The 15,510-nt window shown below is 44.7% G+C and overlaps 1 protein-coding gene across 1 annotated transcript in view; it reads left to right on the top strand.

Annotated features, from left to right (window-relative positions):
- Positions 1-12,006, top strand: part of LOC103734446 (cytochrome P450 2B11-like) — a 12,485-nt gene extending 479 nt beyond the window's left edge. The window contains 8 exon segments of the mRNA XM_029563640.1: positions 358-584; positions 1,034-1,196; positions 1,280-1,422; positions 1,848-2,015; positions 2,908-3,058; positions 4,762-4,994; positions 6,703-6,844; positions 11,389-12,006. Of these exon segments, the coding sequence (XP_029419500.1) occupies positions 358-584; positions 1,034-1,196; positions 1,280-1,422; positions 1,848-2,015; positions 2,908-3,058; positions 4,762-4,994; positions 6,703-6,844; positions 11,389-11,570 (1,409 nt within the window). The 3' untranslated portion in view covers positions 11,571-12,006.
- Positions 12,007-15,510: the final 3,504 nt, after the last annotated feature.

Below are 15,510 nucleotides of genomic sequence, written 5' to 3'. Positions count from 1 at the left end.
TTTAGGGTTAAAGTCATAAACTCCTGTAAAAGTCAGCAGGGCATCTATTGCATGCTATCTTTTCCTTTTGGGGGAAACCAAGCCTCATTATTAATCACAAATGCAGGTCCAAACGAGATCATAGTCATAGGAGGAAGTCGTCTATCTTATTACTTTCATTTTGTTTCAGTAACGTAATAATTCTGCTAAAGGCAGAGATTTCCCCAGTTTAGTTTCCCATTCCATCATCGGAGTTGGTTATTACAATACTTAAAGAAGAGAAGGTTATACAAATGACAAAAACCAGGAGGAACTGGGGAAGGGAGATCCACCAAAAGAGCAGCGGCCATCGGCTTTCGGCTGGAACTTCGTCAAACAGCACTCTTGCCAAGAACCACGGAACTCTTGGAGCCAGCAGTAGAGGGAGGACGATAGAGCTGTCTGGCTTCCCCCTCCTCATCCCCCTCCTCCTCACCATCTGGGTAGTCTGGATCTGGAGTCTCTCTACCTCCAAGGGCCGCCTCCCTCCTGGACCCTGGCCTCTGCCTTTGCTGGGGAATATTTTGCAAATCGACCCTAAGGGTTTTCTCAAGTCCTTCTAGGCAGTGAGATGGGAAAGGGAACAGGGTGAGGACCTTGGAGGTCAGAGGAAAAGAAGTGGCACTTGCAGGAAGCAAGGAGCTGAGGGTTCAATGCTGAGCATGTGTTCCCAGATAAGTTTGAAATCCCCTGCTTCCAGCCATCACCTGGCATTGTATGTGCACTAGAGAAGCTTCTGGAATGAAGCTTGGAATCATGGTCTGCAGTGTGGGGAGGAGTGCTCAGGTGTAGGAGTCTGTACAGTTCATGAAATCCAAAGCTGTGAGATTCTTGGAAAAGCTGAAACCAGGACCCTTGGGAAAGGTGTATGAGGGAAGCTTGGAGGAAGCCACCGAGCTCAAGGTTTAGCTCTTCCCTGGTGAGGCTCAGGCAACACTGGAGGGTGTGATCCAGGTATGAGAGGAAGGCCTCTTCATTGGGTTCAGATGGTGAGATCTGGGCTCTGCCTCTGCAGCTTTGGGAGAAATATGGGGACGTCTTCACAATCCACCTGGGGCCCCACACTGTCGTATTCCTGTGTGGATACCAGGCGATGCGGGAGGCCCTAGTGGATCAGGCTGAGGCTTTCTCTGGGCGAGGGTTCATCACCATCACTGATCCCATCTTCCAGGGAACTGGTGAGGGGGGGATGGGCCCTGGGGGCTGCAGGAGGGAAGACTGGGTGAGTCCTCTGAATCTTTCTACCACACCCACCAAATAGGCATAATCTTTGCCAATGGAAAACCTTGGAAAGTCCTCAAGAGGTTCTGTTTGACCACCATGAAGGACTTTGGGATGGGGAAATGGAGCATCAAAGAGAGGATCAAGGAGGAGGCTCAGTGTTGGTAGAAGAAACTGTGGAAGGCCCAGGGAGAACCTAGGGATCTAGGCGAGAAGAGAGAAAGAGAGAGAGAGAGAGAGAGAGAGAGAGAGAGAGAGAGAGAGAGAAAGAGAGATTGGGATAGATATAAATAAGAAAATCTCATAGAAAAGTTAGAAATAAAAACATGAGGATAGAAATAGTCAGAAGGACACAGATCGTGGGGTTATGAAAAGGGAACAGATTCTCAAAGACAGAGTCAGAGACCAGACTGGAGAGACAGTTGCAGAAAGAAAGACTAAGTCAGACATCTACAGAACAATAGATAACGTGAATATGTGGAAAAACATGATAGGTTAGCCAGGAGATGGTGAAACCAACCCACAGGGAACTGGCACCAGCCACATGACAATCTCCCAGAAAAACAATGCAGGGGATACTTAGATATCTATGTGTCTCTTGTCCCCAGTCACCTAACCCACCTCTAAACCCAACCCTCCTCTTTCAATCCATCACGGCCAACATCATTCGCTCCATTGTATTTGGTGAGCACTTTAACTCCCAGGACCCCAAATTCCTATGGCTGCTAAGTTTGCTGGGGGAAATCGTCATCATCCTCAGCTCTTTCTACAGTCAGGTAAGGTCACACGTTCCCCAGTGGGTTAGGAATTGGGGTGGGTGGATCCTGGAAAGGGACCAGGTGTCCTGAACTCTGAAGTAAGAAAACCTCCTGGGTCATATTTCCAGAGGAAAGGAACTTAACTTAGCCTTTCCCTGCTTCTGAGCAGTTAACACTCACCAGGTAACTGTCATTATCCACAGTGACTTTACAAAGGGAATTAGGAAATGGTACCCGTGGGCTAGGGCTGTCCTCAGTTGGCAGAATGCTTACCATACATGGAGCCCTGGGTTTGATCCTCAGCATTACATAAGCAGATTGTGAGAGGGCATGCTTGCAATCTTAGCACTCAGAAGGTTGAGACAAGAGGGTCAGGAGTTCAAGATCATCCTCTCTTACTTGGTGAGTGTGAGACAGCCTGGGCCACATAAGTCCCTGTCTGAAAAATCAAACAAAATGTACACATTCCTCAAGGAAGTAGATTGCTTGCAGATGTCCTAGGGCATTTTCCCAAGTCCTGGATTCAGGCCCACATACTGTTTTACCCACTCGCTCAAATCCCTGGAATCCAACGTACATAGGTCACCTGTTACTCTCTCCAAGTGAGGTGTTGAGTTGGGTTGGGGATAAAAATTATGTGTCCAGAAAGGAGGATGATTAGAGAAGAAACTTCATCAGTGTGAGGCTGATTCTGGCTCTGGTAGTGTGTGTGTGTGTGTGTGTGTGTGTGTGTGTGTGTGTGTGTGGTGTGCATGTGTGTCTGTCCACATGATTGCCTACACTCAGCTGACAGGCACATTCCCCAAGTCTATAAAGTGGCCTTGAGAGATTGGTATGCGGGTAAACATTTAAACTCCAGTCCAGAGAGTGGCCAAAACAGGTTCTTAGAGTCTCCTCTGCTTCCCTCTAGGTGTTTGAACTCCTCCCAGGCATCTTGAATCACCGTCCTGGCCCCCATACTCACTTGTACAGCAACATTCAAGAACTGAAAGATTTCGTTACTGAGAACGTGGAGAGGCACCAGAAAGCCCTGGACCCCAGCACCCCTCGGGGCTTCTGCAGTAGTGGCACTTTTATCTTGGGAGTAATCAACAGCTACCTAATTGGACTTAAAGCCCACTCACTGGGAGGAAAATCGTGCCTGGTATTGTAAACTAGCCAAATACACACAGCTGGAGAGGTCAAAGAAAACCCCAAGGCTCTCATATCCCTAGACAAATGTAATTTCTTTCTATGTGCAAAGTATGGATCCTTAATACTACAGACAAGTGTCCCAGTCACCACCCATCAAAGCAGCTTCTTTTTCAACAGACAGAGATTACAGAGTCACACCACTGCTCACACACAGACATTCTCTGTGAATCGCCCAAGCCTAAGTGGCACATCTAGGATGCAACCTCTACACCTAAGACTCAGAACATAGAACAAGGGATAAGAGAGCACTAATGCATCTTCCAGTTCTCATCAGTGAAATTCCCCATGCAACAGAGGGCCAGGAACACAAAAGGCCAAAAGGCAGAGAGTACGAGTTGGCAGAGTGTAGGTCCTTGGACTGGACTCCTATATTGAGGACTACACACCCAGGACTCAGGGACCATTGTGGAAGAGGGGTTTTCAACCTGCCACACTGGGCTCCCTGCAGCCTCTGGAGGGATACCAGGAGCTTTGCCAAGGTGGATTCCTGGCACATCCCACTCCAATAACCACAAAAATAAAAGAACAAAGAGACCAGCCAGCCCTTCAGGAGAATGTGCTGCAGGTATGGAGCTATCTGGCTTCCCCCCTTTTCATCCCCCTCCTCCTCACCATCTGGGTAGTCCGGATCTGGAGTCTCTCTACCTCCAAGGGCCGTCTCCTTCCTGGACCCTGGCCTCTGCCTTTGCTGGGGAATATTTTGCAAATCAACCCTAAGGGTTTTCTCAAGTCCTTCCAGGCCATGAAATGGGGAAGGGAACAGGGTGAGGACCTTGGAGGTGAGAAGACAAGAAGTGGAACTTACAAGGAGCAAGGAGCTAAGGGTTCAATGCTGAGCGTGTGTTCCCAGATCCATTTTGAGATCCTCTGCTTCCAGCCATCACCTGGTATAGTAGGTGCACTAGAGAAGCTTCTGGAATTTTGATGAGAATTAATAGAGGGTATGTGCCCATGTGTTTATGCGTGTTCCCATGTACGTGGGTACTGCTGTGTGTGAGGGCGGGCATGCAAATGCATACATGTATGTGCATGTGTAGAATTCTGAAGTTGGTGTTAGATATTTTCCCCCAAATACTCTCCACTTTATTTAGGCAGGATCTCTCACTGAACCCAGAACTCATCAATTTGGGCTAGTCTAGGTAGCCATTTTGCCCCAGGAATCCCCTGTCGCTCTCTCTCCCAAGCACTGGGATTACAGGGGCCACCAAGCCATCTTGGCTTTTACATGGGTTCTAAGGACTTGAACTTCAGTCCTCATGCTTTGGTGACAAGCATTTTATCCACTGAGCCATCTCCCAGAGCCTTAGTGAAGAGTTCTGAAGATACTTCCCTAGTCTTCAGGTCACGTGTGTGTGGTGTGTGTGTGCGTGTGTGTCTGTGTGTCTGTGTGTGTGTGTGTCTGTGTCTCTGTGTTATGTCATCCAAGCTGGTCCTGATGTTGATACACAGCCTAGAATGGCTTCAAACTTGTCAATTCTCAGTCTTAAGAGTGCTGGTATTATAAGCATGTACCACCACGCCCAGCTCTCCTGTCACTCCTCAGGCACCTTTGTTGAGCACCTTTGTTGAGCGCTTACTAAGGTCCCTCTTCCCCACCCTGTCTCAGAGAAAGTCCAGGCAGAGACTGATAGTGTGAATGGTCAACACTGTCTTCCAGCCCTTGAAGATCAGGCAAAAAGGCCTTATACAGATGCTGTCATCCATGAGGTTCAGAGATACAGTAACCTCACCCCAATCAGTATCCCTCACTGTGTAATCCAGGACACTCACTTCTGGGGATATCATATCCTTAAGATGAGACCTGTGGGACCCTGGGACTTGGGGTGGAGGTTGCCTTGTGCCTGGTCTTATGGGAGTGAATATTTCTGCTATTAGTTACAAGGAAGATTTTATTCCTAGATTTTTATGAGGTGAGGGAGATTTAAAAAATATAGAATATCATCTCCCTTCTAGTCTCTCTCTCTCTCTCTCTCTCTCTCTCCCCTCTCCTCTTTGGTCTTTGAGACAGGTTCTCTTGTAACCCCAGTTGACCTGGACTTGCTCTGGAGACCACGTTGGCCTCCATCTCACAGAGATTCCCCTGCCTCTGCCTCTGCCTCCGGAGTGCTGGGATTAATGTAGGCCATAATACCCCGCTTCTCTGTCTTGAAGTAGATGGCAGATTTTCTTTTATTTAAAAGTACCACATGTATATTGAAACTTGTTATGCAGTAGATATGTATTTATTTGTTGATTTTAAGAAAGCTATTTTCTCATCTCCCGTACCTTTCTCTTTCACGACGAAATTTTTACAGTTTGATTATTTTGTTTGGTTTTATTTTCAACCAGGTTGTCAAGTATCACTAAGTAGCTGAGGGTGGCCTTGAACTTCTGATCCTCCTGCTTCCAGTTCCCAAGTGCTGGGATTACAGGGTTTGTCACCACACCTGGCACAGTCTGATGCTTTGCTTTCACACTCCTTTGAGTTTATATGATACATGCCATGTATGTTCGCATTACATGATGGCCAGTGCATGCCTCATCTATCACTTTGCAACTTGTGGGTACAGTGTGGTTATCTGTGTCTAGCCTGTCTTCATGTTCATATCAGCACAGGTTTTTAGCTGTTCTAAAATTATCATCTATTAGCTCTATAGATTGGTAGGATTTCATTATGTTATTTTTGTACATGCATTGACATTGACAGTATCTACTACCATTGACTGATTATATGAGACAGCATTTTGCTTTGTAGCTCAAGCTGGACGGGAAATTACCACAGTAGTCAGGCTGGCCTGAAATTTGTGATCCTGCCTTAGTCTCCCAAGTCTTGGGATTACAGGCCTGTACCCCAAACCCAGATTCCTTCCCTCCTTTGTAACCCTTTCTGTATCCCTAATAGTGTCCCCTTTACCTTTAACCTACTCTAAATTTAACACACGAGAGAGAAAGCACACGATAGTTATCTGAGACTAACTTACATGCCAACAAATTTTGCAACTGATTTCTTATTTCATGCATCTGTGTCAATCTCATTTTATTGGAGACATGGTCTTGCTGTGTGAGCTACTGCACCCAACTTCCTGTTATAATTATAATTGTTGCACATTTTAGGTCAATACCTGTGTTTCTAACGCAGCACACCCATGGTGTCCTATGTTCCTGAGTTGGATATACCAAGGTTGATATTTACAATATGAAATCATGAATGCTCACTAACTCCGCTGATTAGATTATAACTCCAGTGCTGGAGTTCAGTCCTTGGAATTTCAGTTGAAGAGAAGTGGTCGTTCCTATTGATGGATCTCCAAAGGGTCTTTTAGGAGGAAGGTCATGCAGACAGTAGAGAGCCACACAGAGATCAGAACACAGTGATGGATGGAACTGGGCAGAATTGTTTCAGTGTTTTGGCCACCAACTGCATGGCCACATGCTGGGTGAAATTCATGATCAAATGTGGATGGACTCTGATGGGTTCAGCTACATTTCATTGATGGCCATTTGAATCTTCTCAGTTTTGATGATCACCTAGGGCACCACTGTGTACCCCATCATGAACTCTGTCCTCCGTGACCCACATCTCTTTGAGAAGCCAGACAGCTTCTACCATGGACACTTCCTGGATGAGAAGGGCAACTTCAGGAAGCAGGAAGCCTTTATCCCACTCTCCATGGGTAAGCTGTGCGCTTCAGCCTATGACATTCTTCTGTGTGACATTCTCCTGCATCCAACCCCATGGAGGGAAAGGATGAGGATCTTGAAGGAAAGAGGAAGGGAGACATTGACAAAGACAAAGATGGAGTGGGGTGGAGACAGGAGGAGGGATGATGGAAGGGAAGATGGAGACTAAGCTGGTGATGGGGATAGAACACACACACACCCATACACATGTGCACACATGTGCACACATGCACATACATACACACATGCACACAGAACAACTGAACGATGTACTTGAGCATCTATATGGGACAAGCAGTGGCTATGGAATTTTATTGTTAATGTAAAAATAATTATATTTTTTCTAATTTTAAAATATTTTTATTGACTTGGGAATTTCATACAATACACTTTGATCATACAGACCACTTTCCTCACCTCTCCCCCTCAACTTTTTTATACTCCCATGTCCTCTATTACTATTTGTCTTTAAAAACAAAGGCCTATGGAGTCTAATCTTTGTTTCCCAAATGCTGTTGGATGTGGAATCTGGTCATAATACCAGGCATCACATCAGTAAAGAAAACTAACTGACTCTGTTTCCCAGAATCTAATTGCCAATCGATCGTCAGCTAGGACTGGGGCTTCCTGTCCACCTTCCCCATCCATGCTGGGCCCTTGTCCGCCTTGATCTGCACAAGTCTTATGCATGCTGTAATAAGCCTGTGGGTTCAATTGGATGATCCTTAGAGATCAGGAAGCAAATAAGGAGTCATGCGGGAGGTGGAGTTGGTTTGTGGGATGGGAGATAGAATGCAGTGATATAAATGGAAAAGGGTATATGTAATGGGATAGGCTGGGGTAACGACATGGGTAATGAGAGCACAGGGCAGAAGACCAAGTAAGATGTTGGGTAACCGACACTAATGGCCTTTTGGAAAAGTCATATGGAAACCCTCTATAAAAGATTCTTTCACTATATACATATGTAATATAAAAAGAGTTTAAATATATTTATCATATAGCCAGGACTCCGTGGCCCTAATGGACACTACATGGTAACAAATGAAAGGCCCAGTGTCAGGAACGGAATTTTTCTTTGGGACTTGTTGACTAGAGAGATCCTATAGCCCCTCAAACAATACTGGCTGTTGCCATGGCACTTGGATACCCTGCAGAACTTGATGGTAAAACTCTATTACTGAAGACTCCACATACTTGAGTCTCAGAACAAATAAAGTGAAATCAAGCCGGTACTGATCTTGAAGCTTCATCTTGGCTGACTAGCTTTCATTAGGACTCGAAGGTGCTGTGCATGTTACTAGTAGAGACATTTTTATGCAGCCAAGAAAGAATGAAGTTGTTGAGAATCACTTGTAATTCTCCAACAAAATACAAATATTTCAGATGATGCCCTTCAAACTTAATTTTGAGAGTCTCACCACGTAGCTTAGCCTGCCCTAGAACTTCTGATCCTCCCGCCTCAGCCTGCAGAGTGCTGGGATCATTGGTGTGCACCACCACACCCAGCTTCTGATATTAATTTAATAATTTCTAATAGTTTTTCCTGGAATCTCTTGGTTTTTCCATTGAATACACAAACTGATGTTTTGACCTAATTCCTTTTTACATTAAATCCACATGCCAATGTTTTCCAAATCTTATGGGCTAACAGTTCTAGAATTGTGTTAAACAATCATGTCTGACTTCTAACTCATAGGAGGATATTTTCAGTTTTTTCTATCAAGCTTAATGCTGGCCATGGTTTTTCCCAGATGTTTTATGCCTAATCTTCTACACATTTTCCCAATTTTAAATTGAATCAAGGAAAGATCTTCCCATTCCATAACTTTATAAGCATCGTCTTATTACTTTAATTTTTGAGACAAGGTCTTATTTAGTCTAGGGTGGCCTCAAAGTCACTATGTAGCTGAGGCTAGCCTTGAACTTCTGATCCTACTGTCTCTACCCACAAAATATCGGAATTACAGGTGTATTTCACCAAGCTTAGCTAAAAAATCTTCTATTTAGGTGCTAGGTGTGATAGCACATGTTTTGAATCCTAGCACTCAAGAGGCAGAGGCAGGCATATCTCTATAAGACTGAAGCCAGCCTGGCCTACATAGTGAGATCCAGGCCAGTTGGGGTGACAGGAAGAACCTATCTCTGAAAAGAACTCCCCGAGATCTTCTATTTAAACTGTTAATCAGAAACCAGGCACGATGGTGCATGCCTTTAATCCCAGCACTTGGGAGATCAAGGCCAGCCTGGTCTACATAGTGAGTTCCAGGTCAGCTGGGGCTACAGAGAGACCCTGTCTCAGAAGACTAAAAAAATGTTAATCAAAAGCTGGGCATGATGGTGGACATCTCTAATCTCAGCACATGGGAGGCAGAGGAAAATGGATAGCAAACTCATAGCCTGTCTGGGTTACAAAGCCAGGCCCTATCTAAAAAAACAGTTACAAAATCTTAATTAGGATTTCATAATGAGTATATTCAGTTAGCATTTCAGGGTGATAAAATAATTTTATTTTTTTGATAATTGAAAATGAATGCCTTAGTCCTGAATCACATATTCTTTTGTAAATCTGGGATAAAAAAGCCCAGGTGAAAAAGGGGGACAGAGGGCTTTCCCAAAGCTTTGGGAAGTCAGGCCTATGTTAGCCAATGCAGGCAGCACTAGGAGATGATCTGAACATCTTGGCAATTCATCGCTGAAACATTAATTTCACACTGATACAACAGGTCTATCTCAGCCAGCAGGGTGGTTGGTCATAGACCTGTAGAGACTAGGGCTCCCAGGAGCTATGTCCTGATGTATAGAAAAAAAGGAAAGAAAAAAAAATCATGACATATATTCCATCCAAGTTCAGTGTTGCAGAGAGGTTTAATACACGGTGAGTTGTACTGTATCTCTGGAGGATGATGCAGTTTACCATGTTCTCTGGACTCTATCCCTTCTCCTTCAAGGCTGCAAACAGGATGCAGCCCAAACTGTGGCCCAGTTCAGGGACTCCTTTGCTACCCACCCTCAGTTATGCTGCAGGGACCTGAAAATAATAGTGGGTGTTGAGAACGCCATCCACATCCACAGGGGTCAGTTTTGTAGAATTTGATCTCATCTCACTGAACGATATAAGCGGAGAACACAAGAGGCGTGTTTTAGAGTGTGTTCAGGAGCGCTATCCAAAATTTGTTTTAAGCATGGCTCAGCTACCAACCAGTCTGCATGGTTATTGTCCGTGGTGCTGAATCTGATTCTGTGGGGCTTACTAGGTTAGCTGCTGACTGTGGGAGAGCCTGGATGAACCCAGGGTCAGGGGCACAGTGGGTACATCCATGTGGGTACCATGGGCTTACCACAGAATGAATTTCTTTAGAAGCAGTTCAGTCTTCTATCAGCTAGTGTAGACATGGTTGTCTGCCGACATGCTTCCCCTACCTTTTCCCCCATAAGTCATGTTAGCTGAGATTCTTCTGTGTCTTGACATTTTCCCATAAATTGACTTGCTTGGTGTTGAGTGATTTTTCCTTGAGAGATGTAACCAAATTTGTAGTCACACCACATAGGGCACAGAAAACAGACCAAAGAAATGATCCCACCCAAGTCGATCTTGGTGAAGCAATGAATTTGTTGGGATTATGTACAGGAGCATGGGGAAGGAGTTAAATATAGGGGCATGGGTGACTCAGAGACAGCTGAGTCACCAAAAAGTCACTCCAGTATGGGTAAAAGTCACAAATTTCCATCCCTGGAACTCTAGGTGAAACTTGCAGGAGTATCCTCAGTGCTTATATAACCTGTGACTCTTGTGCCTTACTGAACTTCCAGAGCCTTGCAAATTTCATTAGCTAACTAAGTCTTATGATCCTTTCTTCTCCCTCCTGGAGGGAGGGGTTTCAATTTGGAGGAAATATACTTTAAAAAATCCCAAATCATTTATTGGACTTGCTAATAGAGCATAGCGTGGGGGTTTATTTACAGAAGAGTGGGCACCTCCCCACACCCCTTTAGGACTGCTCTGGACACTCAAATATAGATCCTGTGACTTCTCAACAGCTGCACAAAATGGGGAGAGAGGTGCCTCATGGCATTCTTGGCTTATGTATCCTTGGCCCCTCCTCCACATGCAGCTAAGGTCAACTGATTGGGTGGGAGGGGTATCTGATCCCCCCCCCCCACATACCCTTGACTAGCTTGCTGGCATAATGCTCGGAGGACACTTCCAAGTAACACTCCACCCTTTCTGGAGGAAATAAACTTAACAAGAGACACCCAGAGAGAGATAGGGAACAAAAGAAGCCAGTAGGACACCAAGACAGAGAAAACAGAGCAGGAAGTGTGAGATTAGCTGGAACAGTGGAATTGAACATTCTCTCTCTCTGTCTCTCTCTCTCTGTCTCTCTCTCATTGCTGTTGAAGACAAGAATATGAACAGAGTGCCTCACATGTAAATTTATGCAAATTATCATGCAGGTATGTGAAGAGAGTGCCTTTGGGTACCTGTGTGCTCTCCAAGGGTCCCTCTAAGGATGTGTGTTTCCTCACCTCCTAGGAAAACGAATGTGTCTGGGTGAGAGCCTGGCTTGCTCTGAGCTCTTCCTCTTCCTGACCACTGTGATGCAGAACTTCTCCTTGGGCTGCCCCAAAGCCCCAGAAGACATTGACCTCACACCAAAGGTGAGTGGGCTGGGGAAGCTGCCCTCTGTGTACCAACTCTGTTTCTTACCACGCTAGACTGAGGAAGAGGGGAGTGGATTCCCCAGGATGCTTCAGTTTGGCCCTCAGTCCTGTGAAGGTTAGACCTGAGGAGGCTTCCTAAGCTCCTAGCTCCTGGCTCTCCACTCTGGAAAGTTTATTTTTCATTCAGCACACAGTAGTCCCTAGAGCCCTCCAGATGACACTCTCAGTTGACCAAGGAAAAAACCTTAGGTGCTAAGAGTAGAGAACTAATTTTATGGGCTTAGTCTTAGCATTGACCCTAGCAATTAGGGAAACTGGGGTCAATTTGAAAGAAGCATCTAGCTCCAGACTCACACAGGGAAGCTGTGGCAGCATCGGGCACTGTATGTCCTTCCCCGTCATCATCCACACCTCAATCTGTTCTTTTCCTTCTTCGAGTGAAAAGGCTTATTCTTTCCTCAATCTGCAATGTGTGACTCAAGAATATCTTCATCACATCTTTGATATTAGTTATTTGAAATTTTTCAATCAAAATAAAGCTTTAACATTTCTGAACCAATTGCATTTTGTTCTGATTTTTTATCATTGGAGGGGAAATGCACATAACAAGACAAATTATTTTATTCTGAGACAGGGTCTCCCCTGTAGCTCCAGATGGCCTGCAACTTGCTATGCAGATCAGGCTGTTCTCAATCTCATGGAGATCTGCCTGCCTCTGCTTCCCCAGTGCTGATATTAAAGGCATATAGCACAATGCCTGGCACAGAATGAATGATGAATAATCTCTTTTTCCAGGATAGGATCTCGCTATGTAGCCCTGGCTGGCCTGGAACTTGCTATGTATACCATGCTACTTTGGAACTCTCCAAGGTCCACCTGCCTCTGCCTCACAAGTGCTGGGACTAAAGGTGTGTTCCATCATGCTCAGAACCATTCATCATTACTTTTATCTAGTTCTAAAACATTTTTATTTTTGTCTTTATATTTTATTCATTCTTTAGCAGTTTTTTACATGTATATAACATAACATTATATGTCCACCTCCAATCGCTCCTTCTAACCCCTCCTGGACACCCCACACATATCCACATTCTGTTTTCATAACCTCTTTTTTTCTAACTCACTAGTCCAGTTAGTGTTGCCTGCTGGAGTACTGACAGATCTTGTTGACTTGATCGTGTGCTGCAGTGGGTCCGTGATCGCACAGCTATGTCGTGTGCAGAAGATGGCATTTCACAGCTGTCCTCTCTGTGCTCCAGTGCTTACATTCTTTCTGCCCCCTCTTCCATGATTTTCCCTGAGCCTTGTGTTTGGGTTAATATAGATGCCCCACTTAAGGATGAGCATTCTACCACCACTTAGTCTTTGCACTTTGACCACTGAGGAATCTGCATTAGTTCCTGCTCGCTGCAGTGGAAGCTCTTTTACTCAAGGTTGATGGCAGCACTAATCCATGGTTATAAACACTAATATTTAGAATGCAGTTAGACACCATTGCCATTTAGTAAACCACCAGAAGTAAATGCCCTCCCCACCCCTTGGCCTATGACCTCCTGAGCCACCGGCTTTTGACCAGGCTTACAGTACCAGGTATGAATTCTCTCCTGAGGAATTCCCTCCTGTGCATCAAATCTAATCAAATAGCAATGGATTTTCATGCCGCAATTGCACCAGTGGGCAACATATTGCCTGACCTGATAGGTTGTTATTTTGGTATTCAGGGTTTACTGCTGGTTAAAACCATTGTTGGCTTTTCTTCCCGAGTGGCCTGCATAACACCCTGTAGCACTACAAAAGCTATGCAATCAGGAAGAACTTTCCTGTCAGTTCCACGTTGATTTCTCTATGTTCTGCATCCAGAGTATGTTGTTCTTCAGAATTAAAGTATTACCATCTAGTTACGGTGGGTAACCAAGAGCAATGGTAATAGACTGGGGGCCTCCCTGACAAGTGATTCATAAGGAGCTATGCCATGCCTGGCACAGAGATACGTGTTTATTAACTCATGTCTTCTGGGAGAAGCCTTATTAATAGGGATACTGTGTTCAAACTCACTTAAATTGTATTTCTGAACTCACTTACTAGGTAGTGGATTTCCATAAGCCCTTTGCATACATCCTTAATTTTGGTTAACCCACCCCACCCACTCCTCTCCCCTGTCTCCACTTCCTGCTTAAATCTCTGATCTCTAACTGTCCCACCCATCATACTGCTGTGTCACCTATCATCCCTTGAGAGCTCTTCTCCATCTCTTTTTGTGAACTCTGTGCCATGGTTAATATACCCAGCTCGGGGTAGGAAGCCCAGCCCTAGCTTAGGGTCTATTGTCAATTAGATTCTGAGAGGAGGAGAGTCAGTTTTCCTTACTGGGGTGTTGCCTGGTAGGTTGACCAGATTCCAAGGGACAGACCCACATCCAACAGCATTTGGGAAACAGATTAGACTCCACGAGCCTTTTAAAAGCAGACAAATAGTGATAGAGGACCTGAAGGGGGAGGATAGTAAGGTGGTGTGGAGATGAAGGAAGGGGCTGTACAATCGAAATATATTGGATGAAATTCTCAAATCAATAAATATGTTTAAAAATTAGGAAAAATTTAACTATTTTTACATTAACAACAAGAAAAGAAAATTCCCTAGTCAATGCTTGTCACATGGTAGATGCTCAATAACATAGTTCATTTCTGTTCTACGTTCTGTGTGCATGTGTGCATGTATGTGCACATGTGTATGGATGTGTGTGTTCTGTCCCCATCACCAGCTTAGTCTTCATCTTCCCTTCCATCATCCCTCCTCCTGTCTCCACCCCACTCCATCTTTGTCTTTGTCAATGTCTCCCTTCCTCTTTCCTTCAAGATCCTCATCCTTTCCCTCCATGGGGTTGGATGCAGGAGAATGTCACACAGAAGAATGTCATAGGCTGAAGCGCACAGCTTACCCATGGAGAGTGGGATAAAGGCTTCCTGCTTCCTGAAGTTGCCCTTCTCATCCAGGAAGTGTCCATGGTAGAAGCTGTCTGGCTTCTCAAAGAGATGTGGGTCACGGAGGACAGAGTTCATGATGGGGTACACAGTGGTGCCCTAGGTGATCATCAAAACTGAGAAGATTCAAATGGCCATCAATGAAATGTAGCTGAACCCATCAGAGTCCATCCACATTTGATCATGAATTTCACCCAGCATGTGGCCATGCAGTTGGTGGCCAAAACACTGAAACAATTCTGCCCAGTTCCATCCATCACTGTGTTCTGATCTCTGTGTGGCTCTCTACTGTCTGCATGACCTTCCTCCTAAAAGACCCTTTGGAGATCCATCAATAGGAACGACCACTTCTCTTCAACTGAAATTCCAAGGACTGAACTCCAGCACTGGAGTTATAATCTAATCTGCGGAGTTAGTGAGCATTCATGATTTCATATTGTAAATATCAACCTTGGTATATCCAACTCAGGAACATAGGACACCATGGGTGTGCTGCGTTAGAAACACAGGTATTGACCTAAAATGTGCAACAATTATAATTATAACAGGAAGTTGGGTGCAGTAGCTCACACAGCAAGACCATGTCTCCAATAAAATGAGATTGACACAGATGCATGAAATAAGAAATCAGTTGCAAAATTTGTTGGCATGTAAGTTAGTCTCAGATAACTATCGTGTGCTTTCTCTCTCGTGGGTTAAATTTAGAGTAGGTTAAAGGTAAAGGGGACACTATTAGGGATACAGAAAGGGTTACAAAGGAGGGAAGGAATCTGGGTTTGGGGTACAGGCCTGTAATCCCAAGACTTGGGAGACTAAGGCAGGATCACAAATTTCAGGCCAGCCTGACCACTGTGGTAATTTCCCGTCTCAAAAAAGGAAGAAGAGGAAGAATAAGTAAATGATTGTCATGAATGTCATTTTTCAACATCTCTGAATTTCTAATTCATTCATTTGAAAATATATCTTTGTATTAAAGAAATTCTAGGCTCCCGGAAACTTAGACATAAATAACT

The sequence above is a fragment of the Nannospalax galili genome, unplaced genomic scaffold (genome assembly GCF_000622305.1).
Source record: "Nannospalax galili isolate Female #2095 unplaced genomic scaffold, S.galili_v1.0 scaffold857, whole genome shotgun sequence".
Lineage (NCBI taxonomy): Eukaryota > Metazoa > Chordata > Mammalia > Rodentia > Spalacidae > Nannospalax > Nannospalax galili.
Note: the sequence above shows the minus strand (reverse complement) of the source record. Positions and strands in the feature narration are given on the sequence as shown.